Here is a 21686-nt window from a genome sequence, read left to right on the forward strand (position 1 = left end):
GCCCCAGGCAGTTTCAGGGTGGAAATCTGTGATGCTGGGTGGACCCTCGGCTTCGTGCCTTTATGGGACACCCAGAAAGGAGGAGGCTTGGGAGGGGACTGCTGGGGGCTGGGCTGGGCTGTTTCGGGGGTGAGGATGGCTGAGGCATATCGCCCCACCGATGCAGTGGACTCTGGAGGCCCCTTTAATAATTAAACACCAAAGGAGGGAGGAGGAATGTAGTCCAGGGCTGAAGTGTCTCCTAATGGGCGCCTGTGCCTTTACCCACCATTAGCACAGAAGCGAGGTGGTCGGGGTGTGGGCAGGTTATGCACGAAAGCTTTCCAGGGTGGGGTGGCAGGGAGCTGGGGCGGCAGCGGGGCAGAGAGGCCTGGCTCCTTGGCAAGACTGTGGGGAGAAGGGGCTAGGGGCTGGGAGAGGCCTCAGTCCTGGAATTCGCACCCCACCCCCCGCACTTTTTGGCTTAGCACCTGCTAAGGGCACATGTCTGTTCAAATACACAACTGCAGCCCTGCCCTGACCTCCAGGCCCTGCTGTGGGCCAAGGTCACCTACCCACCCACCAGGCCTGGGTTCTGAACCGAGGCAGCCGCAGGGAGGCCCTGGTTGAGCTCCTGGGTGGGTTGCGGACAGCTTCCTACGGGGGACTCAGGACTGGAGGCCTGGGGTGGGGGCTCCTGAGAAGAGGTGAACTCCAGGGATGCAGTGCGCCCTGAGGAGCCAGCCCTGGTCGGCCTCCTCGGGCACCTGCAGGCCTGGAGGCCTTCCTGCCGTGTGGAGGCCTGAGCTTTCCAAGCGAAGAGTCCAAGTTCTGGCCCCGGTCCCCCCATGCAGGTTGTCAGGACCCCATCTGGTTTCTCCGGGTCCTCAGGAATGTTAGCGGTGCTGGACCCCAGCTCTGCTCTCCCGGGGTTCCGTCCGGTGTGTGGAGGGGGTGCTGGGGAGGGTGCACCCCAGGGGCTGGGACAGGGGATGCGGGCACCGGCCCCAACACCAGAGCTCCTGGAACCTTGGCCTCTGGGCCACACGGAGCAGGGGCCTTGCTGGAGAGGCAGCCGGGGCTGTGAGAACAGGGAGATCAGGGGTGGGGGCCTGAGGGGGCCGGTCCTTGGGGCCACGCGCTTGGGGGTCAGCCGGCCTGAGGGGGTGTTGTGGCCTGGGCTCCGGGGTCGCCTGGGTGAGGCAGGAGGGCATCCAGGGTCTCCGGACAGAATGCCAGCCGCCGGGCGGAACCACTCCCTTGAAAGGCAGTTCCGTCCATCGGCCGCCCTGCCCACCCCCGCCCCCGTCTCCACAGAAGGGGGCGCTCTGCTCCAAGGGGCCCCCGATGCCTCTGCCCTCGGTCTCTCCCCGGGGCCTGTGCGGTGAGCGGTTTCCTCAGATCTTCCCACAAAGGGGCGGGGGTCTCAGGTTGGATCCAAAATGGTTGTCTCCCACGGGCTGTCAGGGGTGAGGGGCAGTCAGGGAGTCGGCCGGCCCGGCCCGAGTGGAGGCCGTCTCCTGGGAGGGGCTTGAGGCTCTGGCTGGGAAGTCGGGAGGTGCCGGGCACAGGGTCGCCCGCCCGCCCCAGAGACCTCAGGACAGAGAGTTCTGGAAGGCGGGAGGGGCACGCAGCAGAAGAGGCAGCGGCCCCCCGGGGCGGGGGGTGTGGGGGGCTCCGTGTGGATACGCTGTCTTTTTCCCGGGCTGGACTGTATCAGCCAGCACAGAGCCCGGAACTCAGGAGGTGTGATGAAAGCTAAGTTTCCAGAGGGAGCAGGGGGCCGTGGGTGGGTGGGAAGGGCACGGGGGTGAGCCAACAGAGGGCAGTGTGGGGATCACGCTCCCCCCAGCAGAGCAGTGGACAGCGTCCCCGGAGAGGGGGCAGCTGGGGGTGTAGACAGGCCCGCCAGGAGCCGGGGCACGAGACCTGGGGTACGCAGCAGGCTGTGCGGGGAAGGGAGCGCGGAAGGGCAGCCCACCTGCGCCTCGGATGCCCGTGGGGTCCTCAGCGTGGGCACAAGCCCACGGTCAGGACAGAGGGCAGGAAGTCTTCCTCAGTGCAAGATAGAAAAGGTTTATTGATACACATTTACTGTCTTTCATAAAACCTCCGTTGACCAAGCTGGGCCCCCGTGCCTGCAGGTGGGCTGGGGTGGCCAGGGAGAGCCAGTGCCCGCTCTCAGACGGCCCCCCGGAGCCCCATGACGGCCTGGATGGCCCCCTAGAGCTCCGCGGGCCAGGCAGACGGTGGCTTGGATGCACCAGCCAGCAAGGAGTCAGAAAAGAGAGCAAGTCACTCAAGCCGGCTGTGGCTCCTTTCTGCATCCAGCTACCCAGCAGGACAGAAGCCCTGCCATTTGGGCCTCCAAGGGCTCCCCAGAGGCGGGAACGTCATCTGCAGAAAGACAGGACCCCGAGATGGTTAAGGGGCAGCTCTCCCTCGCAGTGCCCTTTCGTGGCCGTCTGCTCGCAGGGTCACCTTAAGAGGATGAACGGAGCCAGGAGGTGTCTTCACAGCAGGAGGAAGCTGCTGGCCCGACGGGCGATGGTGCAGGCCGAGTCCTTCTCGGGGAGGGCTGCCTCACCACGGGGTAGAAGGTGGACAGGGCTGGGTGACGACCTCCTCTCCCTTCCGGATCACCCTGGGGCCAGAAGGAGCCCCACACCCAGCTCGCGGCCTGGGGGCGACTTCTGTACTGCGGCTCAGGGAAGGAGGGGGTGGCCGGGGGAGCCTGGCAGGGTCACAGGGGGCTGTCCGTCTCGCTCCCCACTTCCCAGGGGAGCCTGTGCCCTGGGAGAAGGCGGCTCGCAGGCAGAAGCAGCTTTCTCCCTGCGCTTGGGCCCCAGGGCTGCTGTCAGCTCGCGTCCCTCTGTCAAGGGTCTCTGGAGGCCACGTGGGCCTCGCCTGCAGGCGCCCGGCCTCTCAGGAGGCGTTCCCCGAGGGACACTGCATCTCCAGGGTGACCGTGTTGGGCGTGCCGCCTCCCGCCTCCCCCGGCTCTGCCCCGTCCCGCAGGGCCCGCTGGAAGACCACCCTGAGAGGCTCCCACAGGCGCTGCGACTTGTCCCTGCCGGCCAGGAAGTAGACCACGGGCTTGGCGCAGCTGTTGATGCAGAGGCACAGGTCGGTGACGTACTCGGGGAAGGGCGCCGGGATCCGGAAGACCCAGAAGAGGAACCAGTCGATGCCCAGGTAGATGGAGGACACAAGGAACACCGAGACCACGGCCAGGGTGACGTGGTTGAGCTTGGCCGAGCGCTGGCGCCGCCGGGCCCGGCACTCCACGTGCAGGATGAGCGCTAGGCAGGGCAGCACCATGAGCGGGCAGAAGACCAGGAAGAGCAGGATGCCCAGGAAGGCGTCCATGTGCCTGCAGCCTGCCCCGGACGCCTGGCGGCCCAGGAACACGCAGAAGTAGTTGTGGACGCAGGTGACCAGCAGCGACAGGGCCCAGAGCAGGGAGCATGCCACGGCCGACAGGCGCTTGGGCCGACGGCGCCAGTACCAGGCGGGAAAGATGACCGACAGGCAGCGCTCCGAGCTGATGGCTGGCAGGAGGCTCACGCCGGTGAGGACCATGCAGAGCCCCACGATCCGGGACACTGCGCGGACGTAGTCGGCAAAGGGGCCCAGGAAGCCCCCCGTGTTCAGAATGGAGAACACAGCCTTACTAAAGAGGTAGCCGACGTCCGCGCTGGCCAGGTGCAGAAAGTAGATGGAGAAGGGGCTCCTCTTGATGGAGAAGCCGAAAAACCAGAGGACCAGCCCGTTGCCCACCAGGCCGCACAGACAGAGGAGCAGGAAGATGTAGTTCATGACGGCTGGCGGCGGCAGCATGGTGATCTGCTCGATGGTCAGGAAACCGCGGCTATAGAGCTCGGGGGCCTCGCTCACGCCGGGACACATCTGCGCAGGTGCGGAGGGGGAGGCGCAGTGAGGGGGCTGGTCTCCGCCCCCCACCCGCGCCGGCTTCCGGGCGGGCTAGGCTCCACCCCCAGGGCTCCCCGCTAGCTCGGAATCTGCCTTTAATGCAGGAGACCCAGGTTCGATCTCTGGGTGGGGAAGGTTTCCTAGAGAAGGAAATGGCAACAACCCACTCCAGCATTCTTGCCTGGGAAATCCCATGGACAGATGTGGCGGCGGGTTCATGGGGTAGCAAAGAGTCAGACAGGAGTGAGCGTCTAAGCACGCATGCGGGCTCCACCCCAAAACCCACATCTGCTTCCAGGTCTATTAGTCCTGATGACAGACTTGGCTTTGGAGCAACGAATTGGCTCCAACTGGAGCAGAAGGCACACCTGATCTACCACTCTGTGCCCGAGTCTGGAGCTGGCAGCCTACCAGAGTGATGGTGAAAACGGTGAAAATGATCAGTCCCTCATCAAGGGACCTGACATCCCACTGCCCAGAAAATGTCCATATGGTTCAAGAAAACTGAGGAGCCTTTCTACACTGAAGAAAACTAAAGAGGCATGACCAATCATGGCAGGGCTGTAAGCCTGGATTGTACTGTGGGTCTAGCCATCGCTATGGAGGCTATTACGGGAATGACTGGGGAAGTGGGAATACAAACCATGTTTAGATAATGGTATTGGACCCATGTTGCACTTTCTGAACAGAAGTGCACTGAAGATGCACTGTAGCTGCATGGGAGGGTCCTTGATCTTAAGAAGATACAGGCTGTTTGGGGGCAAAGGGCATTGTAGTCTGTAATTTACTTTCTTTTTAAAAACTTTTAAAATATTTATTTGGCTGTGCTGAGTCTTAGTTGTGGCGCATAGGATCTCCACTCTTCCTTGTGGCAAACGACATCTTTAATTGTGACAGATGATCTTAAATGTGGCATGTGGGATCTAGTTCCCTGACCAGGGATGGAACCTGGGCCCCCTGCATTGAGAGCTTGGAGTCTTAGCCACTGGATCACCAGGGAAGTCCCTGTAACTAACTTTCAAATAGCTTTAGGAAAGAAAGTATCTTCAATGCACTTTTAAAACAGAAAGAGATTCACAGACTTCCAGAATGAACTAGTGGTTGCTGGGAGAGAAGGGATAGTTAGGGAGTTTGGCATGGACATGTACACACTGCTACATTTAAAATGTATAACTAACAATAGAGCACATGGAACTCTGCTCAATGTTATGCAGCAGCCTGGATGAGAAGGGAGTTCGGGGGAGAACAGATACTTGTACGTGTATATGTATATGTAAGGCTGACTCCTTTCCGCTGCTCACCTGAAACTATCACAACATTAGTTTGTGGCTATACCCCCATACAAAATAAAAAGCTTTAAAAAAAAGATACTAGATAGAAAGTAAAAGTGACAACAGGCTAACAGAGTCGATAAAGGTTTAGGCAAATTTACAAAACTTGCAATGCTTCATACTAAAACATGAAAACATTTATTTAGAAGAGCAAAATCACTTGCAAGTTACTGAAACAAAAGTGAACCGTGACCCACAGTGGGATCAGAGAGACCTGGGGAATCAGGGTGGTCCCCTGCTGGGTCTGGGTGACCCTTTGGCTTTCTGGATCATGAGGGACCTGGGTCTGGCCAGGGGGTCCCTGGAGGGGGAGACGCTGGAGGCAGCGGCTATTTATAGAGCTGTGGGGGAGTGCTTCCGTGGTTTGACACTTGGTCTGGCTGTGTGAGTCCATCTGGCTAAATGTCAGTCTTGGCTGCAGGGTCTGGGCTGGCGGAGAAATGCATGAAGGTGGGCCAGGTGCAAGAAACCAGCGAGTGGGGGGACGATGGCAAATGGGAGGGCACCTGTCCTGAGCAAGTGGGCAGCCGCTCTGCTCCAGCCGGGGGGCTCCAGTGGGGACTGGCGGACTGTGACGGATCATCTTTCCCCCACTCCCCAGAGAAGGCAGAACTCGAGACTGTAAGCTCTGTGCTCAGTCATGTTGGACTCTTTGTAACCCCATCAACTCCAGCTCCCAGGCTCCTCTGTCCATGGAATTCTCCAGGTAAGAATGCTGGAGTGGGTTGCCATTTCCTTCTCCAGGGGATCTTCCCAACCCAGGGATCCAACCCGCATCTGTTGTGTCTTCTATATCAGCAGGTGGATTCTTTACCACTGAGCCATCTAGGAAGCCCTAATGTAAACTACCCTGATCTTTAAACATTCACATCTAAAAAAAAACACTGGGCCAAGCACAACACGTCTTTAGAAGCTGATTCTGTTCTCAGGCTATCGATTTTGACCTCTCGTCCCAAGTGGCCGAGGCTGCCCAGAACACTGTCACTCCCCTGCCACACCCCGGCAGACATCACTCATCCTTCCCAGCGCTCTCTCCCACAGAGCCTGAACCTCATCTCCCTCTAAATGCCTGCTGGGTATCAGTTCCCACTGCTCGTGACTCTCCCTCCAAAACAAAAGCAAAACAAACAAACACACAAACAAGACCCAGAAGGCTGTCAGATCAAGCCCACTCTGCTGCCTTCCACATGACCCCCCAGCTCTGGCAGAAAGCTGGGTCCTGAAAGATGGCTTTCTGGGCCTGACGCCCCATAACAGAAGGAGAGCACTTTTGGCCCGGCTCTGGTCAAGGGGCATCTGCAAGCAGGGACTGGAGGGTGCTGGTGAACTTTGGGTTGACCCTGTGAGCTCAGGGCATGGGGTCCTAGCCACTACCCAGCATTCTCTAAATACATTTACTGATGAATCCACATCTGTCTGTCTGTCAGCTCTCAAACCCTTTGTGCTGTGTGTGTGTGTGTGCGGTCATGTCTGACTCTTTGCGACCTCAGGGACTGCAGCCCGTCATGTCTCCTCTGTCTATGAGGTTTTCCAGGCAAGAATACTGGAGTGGGTTGCCATTTCCTCCTCCAAGGGATCTTCCTGACCCAGGGATCGAACCTGCATCTCGTATTGGCCAGCAGATTCTTCACCACTGTACCACATGGGAAGCCCATCAAATGCCTTAGCTTGCTCTAATCTCAGCCTTTCCTGTTGGTGGTTCTGACTACTCCAAGCCACAGAGTGGCCTCCTAAGAACCTCCTCTTAGCTGGGGAAGAGAGGCATAATCTACAAGACCATTGACTGAAGCAGTCGGTGGAGGACCAGCTCTGCGCCCAAGGGAACAGGGCAGCAGGTGCTGCAGCTGACAGACCAGATCACTCAGAGCCTCTCGCAGGCTGGAAAAAATCTGCAATCCTCTCTGCAGAGTCAGAGCGGGAGGGCCGGTGAGTCACTGGGCGTGAGCTGCCATCCCGGCCACACACCACCTTGTAAAATGCCTGCCTGGAGCCTGGTCCCCTCCCTGGGCTCTGCCTCTTCTCTGGGGGTTTCTGGAGACTCCGGAGCTGGTCCCATCTCTGCTTCCCGAGGCGGCCACCCCACAGCAGTCACCATCAGAAGCAGGAAGGGGCTGCAGGCGTGGCGGGGAGGTGCCTGCGGCTATGGCTCAGGTCCTGGGCAGTCCGGGCTCTGCTGGGCCTCTGGACTCACCCCTGTTGAGTCACTACACTGGCGTGAGCCTCGGTTTCCTCAAACGTTGTACCCGCTAAACTCAAGAGGTCCTTCCAACTTGAGAGGGTTTTGCCCAGGATTCAGAAAAGAACTCCAGAGTTTCCAACGGTCTCAGAGAAGTAGGGACCAGAGGGGCAAGGGCAGAAGGGGTGGGTCAGCCTGATGGACTGTCAGTCTCAGCTGCAGGATGGTGCCTGCAGCGGGGAGGTAAGCTGTGGCGGCCGGACCCTGGGTGACACTGGTGGGGTGGGCCAGAGCCCCATGGAGCATGTGACCTCAGGGCCCCTTTGCAGTCAGTTTTGCAGGGCCTCCTGGCAGGGCCTAACCATGAGAAATAGCTGACTGCCCCATCCCCACAGGGAAGAGAGAATGAGACCTCTGGAGGTTGGTAACACAGGACAGGATTTGAGGGTGTCCAGTGATGAAGGCACTGGGGATCCGAGGGACCTGGTAAGCAGTGCCAGGCCACACAGCCCAGAGGGGCCCTGTCTGTCCCGAGCTAGATGATGGGTTCTGGATGGCAGAGTGTGTGTGAGCAGGACATACCGGGGCGGCGTGCCCCTCCCATCACACCCATCCCGCAGACCCCGGCAGAGGAGCCCCCTCTGAGCGGAGCTGATGGAGGCACTTGCCTTGTTCCAGTTGGTGGGGTGGGCCTCCCAGGAGCAGTTTCCGGCCATCTCCAGGCCTGGCCAGTCCACGTTCCTCAAGGCTCCGCTCACAGCTCACCGGCCTGCACAACCCACTGTGCGCGGCAGAAAGGGTCGCATCAGGGGGGCGGTGTCCTCCACGCCCGGGCAGACCCCTCCCCAGGCCCGTAGGGCTGTCCCCTTGGAGGGCAGGTTCATGAGCCATCCCCTGGTTCCCCAGAGGCAGGGCCTTGTGGGAGGCACGGGGCTTCCTGCTGAGTCCAGAGCAGGTGGCATCTGTGTGCACTGCCCCCTCCTTCCCCGGGGAGGGGTTCCTCATTCACCCTGCTGCTGATACCTTAGTGACACCTCCTGGGGAAGAAGTCCTTCTCCTTCCCAGCTCTGTCTGACATTTCTGGAGCCAGATGGTGTCTGGGGATACGTTTACACACATTTCTTGGACACCACCTTTGTGTCCAGCCAGGGGTGGGACAGGGCTTCCGGGCAGTTAGTTCCAGGAGGGAGCGTGGGAGAGAAAATATCATTTCTGGCAGGAAGACTTCCTGGAGGAGGAGGCTTTCCCCTGGGCCTTGTGTCTGTATGGCATCACCAACTCAATGGACATGAGTTTGGGTAAACTCCAGGAGCTGGTGACAGACAGGGAGGCCTGGCATGCTGCAATTCATGGGGTCGCAGAGTCGGACACGACTGAGCAACTGAACTGAACTGAAGGTGTCTGGTCTTTCCCGTACACGTGCCTGGAAGGCAGGGCAGCATCAGCATCTCTGTCATCACCCGCCATCAACCCCGGGTCGGTGAGAGCCTGCTCACGGACACCCGTCCTCCTGTCTGGTCCTGGGTTCCAGCGAGGAGGCAGGTGTAGTCACGCCGCTGTGATGAGGGCAGGGAGGTGAGGTCACCTCCCTGCGGGGGTTGGGGGGCACTACGGCTTTGCAGATTTGTGTCTGCAGAGCCTGGACGGGCTGAAGAGGCAGGGAGGCTGGAGAAGCCAGCCCTAAAGTCACTATGGTGGCCCTAGCTCCAGGCGGGAGGAGGAGCAGCTGGACTCGGCCAGGACTTCAGGTCGGGGCTGGGGGTGGGGGGCGGCTGGGAGAAGCGAGGGGTGGCCTGAGACTTCTCCATCTTGGCCGGGCAGAGCTCATCGGTGGACTTGCCACGAGTTCACTCGAATTGACCGCGGTCCCCAACTTGAGCTCAGCCCCAACTTGTCAAGCACCTATCCCTTCCACCGTGCAGGTGGGAAACTGAGGCTGTGAGTGGAGGAGGGGCTTTGCGGGGGGGCCCAGCCGGGCGGCGGGGCGCTGGGCCCCTCCTCCTCCTCCTGACTCCCCCGGAATTCCAACCCAGCCACAGCCAGTCGAGGCCGCCACGCGCCCCTCCGCCCCGGGCCGGGAGGGTGGGCCCGGGCGGGCGCCGGTCATTGGCTGCGCGGAGAGGCGGTTCTTGCGAGCCGCCCGCCCTCTTTAACCACCGGCCTCCCGGAGACCCCGGCGCGGAGTCGCCTGGAGGGGCCACCGGCGGGGCCGGCGCGGACGGCGGGATTTGCAGACGCTGGCTGCGCGCGGGGTGGGAGCCCTTTTGCGTGATCCAGCTCGTGAGGCCTGAGCAGTGTGGGTCTGCGAAGGAGCGGGGCAGGGAATGGGTCGCAGGCGTGCATATAACTGTGCCCCCCACCCCCGCCCCCGTGGCGGTCTTGACTCTCGTTGGACCCCTGTCCCCGTTGCCATGGACAGATCTCAACCTCCTTCACACGCTGGGACTTGTTGAAACTCTCCGGGTGCCTGCAGCCCTCAAACTGCCCGCCTCAGCCCATCTTCTGGGGAGTAGCTGCCCTTCCACCCTCTTCTTCCTCCAACGAGCCTACTCTTCTGCTCATCCTTCCAGACCCACACCACCCGGAGGCCTGGGCCCCAGGCTAGGGGCCCAGGCTCGATGTCCTGACTTGGAGGGCCTCCCCTGTTCCCCTCCTGCCAGGCTAGACGCCCCCCCCCCCCTCCCAGCACACAGATGCCCCCCAGGATTGCTGGCTGGGACCTGCCCGCAGTGGGGCTGGGCACGCAGTGTTGACTCGAGGGGTGGCTGCCACTGTGTGTGTCTGAGCCCTCGCTGCCCTGCCATGGGCCATCGGAAAAGCTGTTGCACTCGTATGGAGGGACCTGAGAGCCGAGCTGAACCCCACGTGGGCCGTGGAAGGACATCTGTGTGACATGTGTGAGGGTGGATGCGCCTGAGTGTGTGTGCTCCTCACACTGGGATCCGGCCTATGACAGGGCTAGCTTGCGCTAACACAGACAAAAGAAAATCTGGCAGCTCAGCTCACCGTGGACCCTCCCCTCAAAGCAGGAGCCCAGGGATGGGCCTCCAGCCACCTGTCTGCCTCCCAGGGCCCCAGGAAGCCCCGCATCGCTCACTTCCACCCACCACGCCTGGGGCTCTGAGCCCGGCCCAGCCGGCTGTGCAGGGCTTTGCTCCAGGGGGCCTGGCTTGGAGGGAGCCAGCAGTCTCCAGTTCTGCCGGCCCCTGGTCTCCTTGGCTGGGGGGCTGCCGCCTCGGCTGGGTCTGAGACAGCTGGCTGTGGGGTGGGCTTGCGGCTGTCCCTCCCCGCCCCCCCCAACCCCGGACACAGGGGAGACCTTTCGGAATGCCTCAGGAACAGACAGCTTCGCCCAGCGCCAACACCCCACCAGGCACCGCCCGCCTGGGAGAAGGTGGGACGCAGCTGCCCAGCTTCCGTGGCTGAATAGCCTCCTTCGAGGCTTATTCCTCGCTGTCTACCCCAGGGCTGGCCCCGAGCTGCCGGAAGCGCAGTCTGCTTGCGTGACAGCAGTGGGATGCTGCCTGCTGGGTGTTCCCCTTCCTGCCCTTCCAGAAAACTCACTTGGACGGCTGGAGACTGGCAAGAGTAGGGGAGGCGGGGAGGGGGAGCCCCCACCCCCCGGAGGACAGAGCAGGAGCTGGAAGCCCAGGACAGACGGCTTGGGGGTCGGAGTGCCAGGGCCTGCTGCACAAGACGGGGGCTCTCAAGTGGCCCTGTGTCCTCGGGGCTCCTGGGGCCTCGGATGCTGACAGCACTGCTCTGGGGGGCTCCGGGGGGCTCCTGCTGGGAGCCATGTGATTTCCAGGGGCTGCCAGCCTCGAAGGTGCCCACGTCTCTCCCTTTCCCTGCCCAGGCCTTCACCCTGCAGCCCCGGCTGCTGAGATGCCCTCCCCTGGGCCCCGGGCATGTGCCACTACCTGCAGCTTCGGGCCTGATCCTCGGAGGCCTCCCCTTGGCGGAAGGCTCCTCCCGCGATGCCCACCTCTGGTCCTGAACCACTGGGGCGGGCAGGCCAGCCTGGGGCACTGCCTGGAGGCTCAGGAAAGGCGAGCTCGGAGTGCAGGAGAGCCTCGCCTGCCTGCCTGCTGGAGGAGACGGCTTTGGAAGTGTAACCCGCCCCAAACCCAATTCCAGGCCCGGCAGGAGGGGCGGGCGGGGTCGGGGAGGAGAAGGAGGGGCCGAGCTGGGATGAGGCTTTGGGAAGGAATGCCCCGCTCCGGACCCCCCCCCCCCAACCCCACTCCCACCCCGAGCCCCACTGGGAACTCAGCTCGCCGCCTGGTGACGTCACGTTGGCCCGAGCACCGCGGCCCGAGTCCAGCTGTGAATCTGCAGCGCCGAGGGGCTGCCTGCTGCAGGCGGAGAGGGAGCGCCAGGCTCTCCGCTTGCCCGGTGCCTTCTCTTGGCCCCTCCCTGGGCATCTCTGGGCGTGCAGGCCTGGGGTGGAGGTGGGGGGGTGGAGTGAGCCCCCACCGGTGCCCAGGCACTGATAACGGAGCGGCCAAGGAGGCAGAGGGCGAGGGCTCCATGGTGGGGCCGCGCTCGGCCTTCGGAGAGGCCCACCTGGTGACTGCACAGCAGGGCCACGCAGGCGGTACCCCACAGCCCCTTCCACCCCAGAATCTGCCCAGGGCCCCCCTGCGGGCTCCTGGAGCCAGGAATTCCCTTTCCCCAGCCCTAATAGCAATCAGATGGCGCAAGTGGAAAATCACAGCGCTCGCCTGGGGCCGGACAGAGCGGGGAAACGGGCGGGGCTGCGGTGCCTGGTGCGTGCGCCGCTCGGCGGGAGGATGAGTCCGCCTCCCCCCAGCCGGGCGAGCCCCCCGCGGGGTCCTGGGGCACCGAGCCAAAGCCTAGGGGTGGGGTCGGCAGCGCAGAGGCCAGAGGGGGGTGGCCTTGAGGACGCGGAGGGTGAGGAGCGGCTTTCCCAGGCAGCCACCAGGGAAGGCTCCGCTGCCCTGGACCGACTTTCTCATGGCCCCGCGGAGCCCGGGGGAATTCTGAGCACAGCCTCTGCGGAACACACGGTGCCCAGGCTGGGGGCTGCCTCGGCGGGCCTCGACTCGGCAAGAGAACCCAGACACGGAGCTCTCCTGCACCTGCCCTAGGCCTGCAGCACCTCCGCGCCCAGAGGAGCACGAAGTCCCTGCCGCCTGTCAACCTCCGAGGGGGCGCGGATTTTTCCCTACTGGGTCCGGCAGGCATGGGGTGGGGGGGCCTTTGCTTTTAGGGAGGGGTGGGGGGAGGAGTCGAGGATGCTGCAGTTTCACGGCCACGCCCGAGGAGGAGGGGGAGGAGAGCCTGGGGACCCTCCCCTTCTCTCCCAGGCCGGCCAGCTGGGGCCCAGCTGGGCCTCTTGTTTACACGCGGAGGCCAGGGGGTGGGGGTGGGGGGCCAATCCCAGCAAGTTCCAAGTGTAATTGCGTTTGGACTCTTAAAAGGAATTGTGTGAAGTGGGCAGCGGCTCTGAAGTCCACCGCCTTATTTGGTATGGAAATCTGTTTCTCTCAAAACTAAGAGAGGTGCTTGTAAATGGGAAAGCCATCCTTTGCCTGGGTGTGCTGCGTCCCACTGCCACCCAGCATCCTCTGGCCTGGAGGCCGGGCTCCCGCAGGGACTTGGAGGGAACCCCGGCCGCACGTGGGGCTCCCCTGGCTGCCTCCAGTCTTGGGTGACCCTGGGCCTCCTGGGAAAAATAACGACTCCTGGAGTTGCGGTGAGGAGGGAATCAGGGTGCTGGTGACCCCAGCAACATGTGTCATTCATCCCCCTCCCCCTTCAGCGAGGCCTCTCCCCCTTCAGCGAAGCTTAGGAAGACTTGGAGATGACTGGCCCAGTGCTGGGCACCTGGAGACTGAGACACGGTCCTGACACTTCCAACCCTCCTCTTCTGTCCTCACACTCTGAACAAGCCGCCACCCTGCCAGCCAATGTTCTCCGCCCTTCCCGGGAGAACAGGACTTAGTTTCAGTGGTCGTGTGCTGTGGGCCTCAGGTGTCACACCTGCCCTAGCCCCCTACCAGGGTGCAGGCAGGACCTCCTCTGCTAGGCCCTCCTGTGGTCCCTCACTGCCAGATGCTCCCTGGATGGGAGATCGGCCCCTCCGGGACCACGGGGAAGGTGCAGAGACCCCAGGCAGGCCCGCACACCCATCAGAGCGCCTGCCGGGCACCAGGCACTGTGTTGTGAGCTGATGAGCCGGCAGGAGCTGCTGTCGAGCTGGGAGGCAGACCAGAATCGGAGGACCCAAACCTGTGTAAAACCACCCGTGGACAGAAGGCCCTGGGGCTGGGCATGCCAGCGAAATTAGGATGACTTCTCGGAGGAGGTGATGATGGCGCCCATGGGGAAAGTTGGGAAGGAGTGACTCAGGTGAGAATGGAGGAAGGCATCTCCGGCAGAGAAAACTGCATGGGCAAAGGCCCTGGGGCAGGGATGCGAGCTGCATGAGTGACGGGGCTGGGTGAGGCCAGGGGGAGGAAGGGAGGGCAGAGGCGTGGATGAGACCCCCAGGCCAGGCCACTCTGAATGGCCCTTCCCATCTGCTCAGGGGACAAAGGCAGTGATGATGATGACAGTTACAGCTGGTCTGCTGAGCCAAGTGGAATGACTTCATCCTCACAGCACGCCCTTTCGACATGCTCGGGCAACACACATTTACTGAGCACCTACTATGTTCTAAAACCTGGGAATCCACTGAGGAAGGAACAGATAAAGACCCCTGTGTATAAGGTGCCCAGATTCTGGAAATGAGGAAACTCAGACCCAGGGAGCATCTCTGTGTAGCTCCTGGAGCACCCCCTCCCACCACGCCCCATCCAATGTCAGGACTTGAGCTGGGGCGCTGGGAGCCCTCTGTATCTACAGCTCCAGCACTGGGCACGGAGGTGTCCAGGTGGGAGGGGAGCTCCAGAGGCCCATGTTCTGGTCCTGCCCTGCCTCTGATGAGCCAAGAGATGATGAGCCTCTTTCCCAGGGGTACCATGGAGGAAGGTGGTAGGGTTTGAGACGCCCTGTCCCCACCTTCTGCTCCAGCTCTGATAGGTTAGCGCTTCTCTTTTCTCAGCAGGTCTTTTGAGATACACTTCATACACCAAATGATGTTGTTCAATCGCTCAGTCGTGTCTGGCTCTTTGTGACCCCATGGACTGCAGCACACCAGGCTCCTCTGTCCTCCACTATCTCCCAGGGTTTGCTCAAATTCATGTTCATTGAGTCGGTGAGGCCATCCAACCATTTCATCCTCTCCTGTCCTCTTCTCCTTTTGCCTTCAATCTTTCCCCGCATCAGGGTCTTTTCCAATGAGTCAGCTCTTGGCATCAGGTGGCCCAAGTATTGGAGCTTCAGCTTCAGCATCAGTCCTTCCAATGAATATTCAGGGTTGATTTCCTTTAGGATTGACTGGGTTGATCTCCTTGTAGGCCAAGGGACTCTCCAGAGTCTTCTCCAGCACCACAATTTGAAAGCATAATTCTTCGTCAGTCGGGCTTTCTTATGGTCCACCTGTTATATCCATACGTGACTACTGGAAGAACCAAAGCTTTGACTATACGGATCTTTGCTGAACAAATGATGTCTCTGCTTTTTAATATGCTGTCTAGATTTGTCATTACTTTTCTTCCAGGGAGCAAGCGTCTTCTAACTTTATGGCTGCAGTCACCAGACAATTCACATCTTTAAAGTCTATGATTCAGTGGTTTCACTGGATTCACAGAGTTGTGAACCATGACTGCAGTCTAATTACAGAACATTGTTGTCAATGTTCAGAAGAACAGAAGAACCTCATGCTCATTAGCAGTCTTTCCAGCCACCCACACCCCAGACCCTGGTCACCACTCATCTAATCTCTGTAAAGTTACCCGTTCTGGACATGTTGTAGAAATAGAATCACACAGGTCTTTTGTGTCTCGATTCTTTCACGCAGTGTAAAGTTCTCAAGGTTTTTACATGTTGTGGATTCACGTATCAGTGCTACATTCCTCTTGCTGGTGACAGGCTGGCTTTTCAGGGTCTAGGCCCCCCCCTTCTCTTGGCTAAGCTCCTCTAGGAGATGAGGCAAATGTGTGCATGGTCTGGGTCTCCCAGGTTAGTTCCTGAGGCCCTTTGGTTTCAACCCTTGAGATTGAAAAAGTCTCTCCAAGATCTAGCTGGTTTTCCCGATGGGAAGAGAGAGGAGGACACTTCCTCCCTCCTCTCGCCCCTTCTCCAGCTAGAGCATCCGTGATGGAATGTGCATGTGGGGAATCTCTGTAGAAACCTGCATTCTCCTGTGTCCTACGTGTGAAAGACTAATCATTTGTTCATTCATGCATTCATCATCCTATCTGTTCATCCATCCATCATCCATCAACCACCCATCCATCATCCATCTTACATCCACCCATCACTCATTCATCCATCACCCATCCACCCATCATCCATTTATCCATACATGCATCCACCATCCATCCATCCATCCATCCATCCATTATCCATTCACCCATCCATGCATACATCATCTGTCCATCCATCATCCATCCATCCATTCTTACCTTCATTCAACACATATTGACTGAACACCAACAATGTTGGCGTTGGGGAAACAACTGTGGAGAAATCAGACATGAAGGGAGAGAAGAACAGGTGACAAACAGAAACATGTGAACTCAAGAATTCCAACTGGAATCAGTGCAGGTAGGATAATGAACAGGTGTGGTGATAGAAAATGATGTGGTAGGAGAAGATAAGGTGTGATGTAGTCTGAATAATGCCCCCCTAAAGATGCTGACATATGTCCTAATCCCCAGATCCTGAGACTAGAGGAACTTACATAGCAAAAGAGACTTTGCAGATATGATGAAGCTAAGGATACTGAGATGGGAAGCTTACCCAGGGTTATCTGGGTGGGCCCTGTATAATCTCAAGGGTCCTCATAGGAGGGAGACGGTAGGGTCAGCGTGAGATGTGATGACAGGAGCCAGGCAGGATATCAGGCAGGAGATGTGATGAGCAAAGAAAAGAAGTTGGAGGGATGTCAGAAAGGGGCCATGGGGCAAGGATGCATTAGCCTCTAGAAGCTGAAAGAGGCAGGGAAATGGATTGTCCCCTAGGGTCTCCAACTCTGCCCACACTTTGATTTTAGGCTTCTGATCTCTAGAACTACAAGAGAACAAATGTGTGGAGACATCCCTGGTGCTCCCACTGCAGTGGGTTCAATCCCACAGGCCCTGTGGCAGCCAAAATAAAAAAGAGAGAGAAAATAAGTGTGTGTTGTCTTAAGGCACCCAGTTTGTGGTTACAGCCACCCACTGGTTACAACAGCTATAGGAAGCTAGGGCAGGATGGTAGAAAGGCCTTTTCATCAAGGCCAGGCTGGAAGCTCTTTCTGCTCGAGCCAAGGCCGGAGGAGGGGAGGGAGAGGAGCTAGTTACTCCCTGGAGTTCACAGGAACAGTCTGGGATCAAGAACAGCAGGTGCAAAGGCCCTGAGGCTGGAAGAAATTTGCTGTTGTGGAAGAATGGCAAGCGCGGTAGGAGGCAGGAGGGGGAGGGGTGTATGATGAGGCTGGGGAGGTGGCTGGGGCCTCCAGACCCCCCGCAAGCCCAGCGCAGAACCCCTTCCTGAGATCTGAGATGGGGTGTCCCGGGAGTGGGGCCTTGGCTGTCTCCCGTCCTCCTAGTTTGAGACTCTCTGCCCAGTTCATCACTTTCCTGCTGCCCAGACATTTCCTACCTGTGTCCACTTCCCTCTCTCTGTGTGGCCACTGCCCCAGGACAGGCCCGTGGTGTGTCCCACTCGGACTCCTTGCTGGTACCGCACCCTCCCACCATCACAGTGTGCGTTCTGCTCATTCATCAAACTCCCGAATGTGGGCTAGCCCGTGGGGACCCTCAGCATCGTCACGCTTGCCTGCCTCAAACTCCTTGGCCAGTCTCGACACCAGCTCTGGTCCCCCTCTGCTCATCTATACCCCTGTTCCCCTCCCTCCACACCTGTATCCTGGGAGCAAACCCCAGTCATCACATCATTTGATCTGTGGCCATTTCAGCACGGGATTGAAAAATAAGGAAACCTTTAAAAGACCACATTTTCATTTTAAAAGTCTACCACGATCATTTCTAAAAGTCATGAAGGATAATTCCTTAAAATCAACAAATATCCAGTGTCCACGTTTATTGATTTATTGACAGAATTGTGTGTGTGAATCAGAATCCAACTGGATGCACGGGTTGATCTGCTTCTTTTTCCTGTTTTAAGTTATAGGTTCCATTGCTGTGTGACTTTCCTGTTGGTGCATTGATAAAGAGTCCACCTGCCAATGCAGGAAACGTGAGTTCAATCCCTGGATTGGGAAGATCCCCCGGAGAAGGAAATAGCAACCCACTCCAGTATGCTTGCCTGGGAAACTCCATGGACCGAGGAGCCTGGCAGGCTGCAGTCCACGGGGTCGCAAAGAGTCAGACATGAGTGAGCAACTGGACAGCAACAGTCCCCTGCAGGATTTCTCTCTCTGTTTCTCTGTCTCTGAGTTAGATCAGGAAACAAACACATCACATGATCTGGGAAATAATCAGGGGTTTCATACAGGAAAGTGGGTGGGGCTGGACCATGGACATCTCGAAGGCTGGGACCACAGGCTGTGGGAAGCAGTCACTGCCCGTCTGGACCCCGGTCACTCACCCACTGGTGTGGGTGCAGACACTGGGGAAGCGCTTGATCCATTGTCACCCAGGGAGGATGCAGTGGGGTGGGGCAGACGGCCCAGCACAGCCCACCCCACCCCTTTAACTATGCTTAACTTCTTGGGGGAGCCGCAAGTAGTTTGTGTGAGAGGTGGTCCCAGGAAGCACTACCCAGAGATGGGGAAGTGAGACAGAAAGGAAAAGACCCTTGAGAATTCGCTTCTGCCTGGCTTTGAGCCGTCTGGTCCTCAGCTTGCCAGCCCCCAACCTCCATGGGTTACCATGACAACAGCAAGATGTTTGCAGTTGCCCCAGAGAGGGTGACTTGAGGGGGAGGGGACAGGCTGGCAGTCGGGGTGTGGGAGGGTTGGTGTAAACCCACTCTTGACTTGGAGAGGGGGGCAGGAGGGAGGCAGGCGAGGAATGACGTTGCTCTAAGTACCGGGGTCACTTCCTGCATTTCCGCTGGGCCCGCTATTGGTGCAAGTGGACACACAAGACAAAAATATGCCTTGATCCCCACATGGAATTAGTCACAGTTTTCCATGGGTCTAGTGCAGAATTGGGGAGTTGTTCTCCAGTCTGAGTGCTCTGTTGTCTCCTCTTTGTGGGAGTCCATGTTTCTGAAACTTTCTGGCAGAAGTAGCTGTTTTCCAGATAACACTCAGAATTGTTTAGCTCCTCGTAGAGCTGTTCAATCTGGAATTTCCCCCCCGAGGCCTGAGCCAGCTGAACAGATCATGCTGATTGGTACGTGTGTGTATTTCAAGTCATTAAAAATTGAAGAAATAAAGTTCCAGTATCTTTTAAAATAAATGATATAAAATGCATCTAACAGAAAACGTGACATTTTAATTGTGGTTTGTTTTTTTTTAAATACATTTTTAAAGTTTTGCCGTCCCGGGTCTTTGTTGCTTTGAGTGGGCTTTCTCCAGTCGCGGTGTGCAGGCTTCGCATTGCGGTGACCTCTCTCATCGCTGCCGAGCAGGGGCTTTAGGCGCGCGGGCCTCAGTAGTTGCAGCCCGTGGGCTTGGTAGTTGTGGCGCGTGGACTTAGCTGCTCTGCGGCACGTGGAATCCTCCCGGACCTGGGATCGAACCTGTCCACGTCCCCTGCATTGGCAGGTAGATTCTTACCCACTGGATCACCAGGGAAGACCCCATTTTAACCACTTTTAAGCGTACAGTTCTGTGGCCTTAAGTACATTCAACGGTGCTGGGCAGCCATCTGCTCCATCATCTCCCAAACTCTTTATCTAGTAAAACTGGAACTCCGTCCCCATTAAACATGATCTCCCCATCCCCTTCCCCAGTCCCTGGCCCCCACCATCTTATTTTCTGTCTCATGAATGTGACGACTCTACGGACCTCATATGAGTGGAGTTGTGCGGCATTGGTCCTTTTGGGGCTGGCTTATTTCACTTCGCATTACGTGCTTGAGGTTCATCCATGTGGTGCATGTGTCAGAACTTCCTTCCTCTTTAAGGCAGAACGACATTCCATTGTACGGATGGACCATATTTTGTTTATCCATTCATCTGTCGATGGACACTTGGATTGTTTCCATGTTTGGTTTGCAAATACCTGTTTGAGAGCTTGCTTTCCATTCTCTTGGGGAAATACCCAGAATCAGAGTTGCTGGATCACGTGATCATTTTATTTCTAATTTTTTGGAGGGACCATTTCGCTCCCCATCTTACATTCCCACAAACACTGCACAAAGCTTCCAATTATGCCACAGCCTCACCAACACCGGTTATTTCCTATGCTTTTTTTCACAGTAACCATTCTAATGGGCGTGAGGGGATCTCTTAATTTAACTTTTGAATACAGAAAATAATATCTTTCTACCTAACAGAACCCCATTGTCCCCTGTAGAATCAAAGACATACTAATTCTCCGTCCAAAAAAGCAGATGCAAAGGTCCACCTCCGGGCAGAGTTTTCTAGCTGAGCTGCAATCCCCTTCTATATCTTGTGACTTAAAATCCTAGATATTGGTTGAACCAGTGTATTTTTTAAAATTAAAAGCATTTATTTAATCATTCAGTTGTTCTGGGTCTTGCTTGCTATACTCAGGGTCTTCAGTTTTGACATGTAGGATTTAGTTCCCTGACCAGGGACTGAACCTGGACCCCCTGCATTGGGAGTGCAGCGTCTTAGCCACTGGACCACCAGGGAAGTCCCTTGAGCTGTTATTAACCTACTTTTTAGTCGTTGGACTATCAACTGGATCTGGGGAGAAGACACAGACAGCTTTAGTCCTGTAATTCCAGCTAGGTGGATACACCTTCTTTTTCCTCTATTCATTCTATACCCAGTCCCTTTGCCCCATCTCAGCTCATCCTGGTTCTTTGCCTGGTGGGGTGCCCAACACTTCATTCCTGAAGGATCTATGCCCTTCATGGGTCATTTAGGCTTCCCCTAGGTTTGTACTGCAGGACATGAGAGTTCTCAGGGATGCCCCAGAGAATCTTCTGGACTCCAGGCGTAGGCTCTCTGTGGCGTTCCCCCTTGGAGCCAGGACCAATCATACCTGCTGGTACAGTAACCCCCTACTTCATCTCTTCTTTAGGAGCATAAACGGTATTCTGAAAACAGCAAAGCGTCATCACTCAGACAGTGAAGGGCCATCCCTTTGTTCAGTGATGCTTAGGACGATGGGGAATGTGGTGAGTTAGAGGCGCCAGTGGGCTTAACCCTGATGATGCCCTTCATTTGTGGAGAAGTGAGTTTCTTGATGAGAAGCAGTGTGTGTTGTGGGCGTATAATAATGGTCAAGGAGCTTCCAGATATCCACAGATGGAGGTTTCCTCAGAAAACTTGCTGGTAGGGAAGGCACATTCCTGTTCAGAGCAAGTGGTTATTCCAGGAAAATCAAATCGGTGCCCTTTCCATGATAGAAGTGGTCCAGTCAAATCAACCCGCCGCCAGTTGGCTGGTAGTCCCCTGGGGAATGATGTCCTCCTATGGGGTAGCTGGGCATATGGCAAAGGTTGGGGGGTTTGCTGGTCAGTTTTGGTGCAGAGAAGCTTAGGTTGCTGGGCAAAGCAGGGTGGCTGGGGACACAGGCTGGCTGATGCCATCAGACAGACCATCTTGTCCCTCTGATGACAGACAGCCTCCTCCGTGAAGATGGCCTCTGGTCAGCACTTACATGGGACACAGACACCTGTCCAGCTGCCTTGCGCCCACTCTGAGAGGTTCTTTCTCTGGCCTCTTCTCCTGACCTCCTGTGACTAATCGTCCAATCTTGTTCCTTCGGAGTCACTCACCATCCATTCAGCCCTGCTGATAAGTCAGTGTGGACGCACATCTCTGACCTTCTCTCCTTACAAATAAAAGGAACAACCAGGTGCATGTCTGAAATTCTGTCCCCACTCCCTTCAAGACCACCTCCCTGGAGCTGCAGAGTTTCAGCTGTCTACTCTCAGGTGATACCGGCATATCATTCAAGCCTGAAGTCTTTCTTCCTGGTGCTCTGTTCATTTTTATAAGGGGATTGGGGGAGATGGAAACATGATAGCATCACTGTTCCATCTTCCCCAAACTGCCTTCGAGTCCACTTGAAATAGAAGTGGTACTGAAGAACTGATGCTTTCAAA

General features: G+C 57.6%; 1 protein-coding gene and 1 non-coding gene across 3 annotated transcripts; both read right to left on the bottom strand.

Annotated features, from left to right (window-relative positions):
* Positions 1–2031: 2031 nt before the first annotated feature.
* MRGPRF (MAS related GPR family member F) lies at positions 2032–11644 on the bottom strand. Of its 2 annotated transcripts, none has more exons than XM_070457787.1 (3): positions 11340–11644; positions 8088–8200; positions 2032–3888 (listed from the first exon to the last, which is right to left on the bottom strand). In XM_070457787.1, the coding sequence occupies exons 2-3, from the start codon at positions 8133–8135 to the stop codon at positions 2905–2907; spliced, it is 1032 nt and encodes a 343-aa protein (XP_070313888.1). In that variant the 5' UTR covers positions 8136–8200; positions 11340–11644; the 3' UTR covers positions 2032–2904. The 2 variants fall into 2 exon arrangements, with proteins under 2 accessions (XP_070313888.1, XP_070313889.1); XM_070457788.1 differs by lacking the exon at positions 11340–11644 and adding an exon at positions 8443–9566.
* Positions 11645–20189: 8545 nt separating this feature from the next.
* Positions 20190–20262, bottom strand: TRNAG-CCC (transfer RNA glycine (anticodon CCC)). Its single transcript has one exon. It is a non-coding gene; the product is annotated as a tRNA-Gly (tRNA).
* Between the last annotated feature and the right edge of the window lie 1424 nt (positions 20263–21686).

Source organism: Odocoileus virginianus, chromosome 28, assembly GCF_023699985.2.
Source record: "Odocoileus virginianus isolate 20LAN1187 ecotype Illinois chromosome 28, Ovbor_1.2, whole genome shotgun sequence".
NCBI classification, from domain to species: Eukaryota; Metazoa; Chordata; class Mammalia; order Artiodactyla; family Cervidae; genus Odocoileus; species Odocoileus virginianus.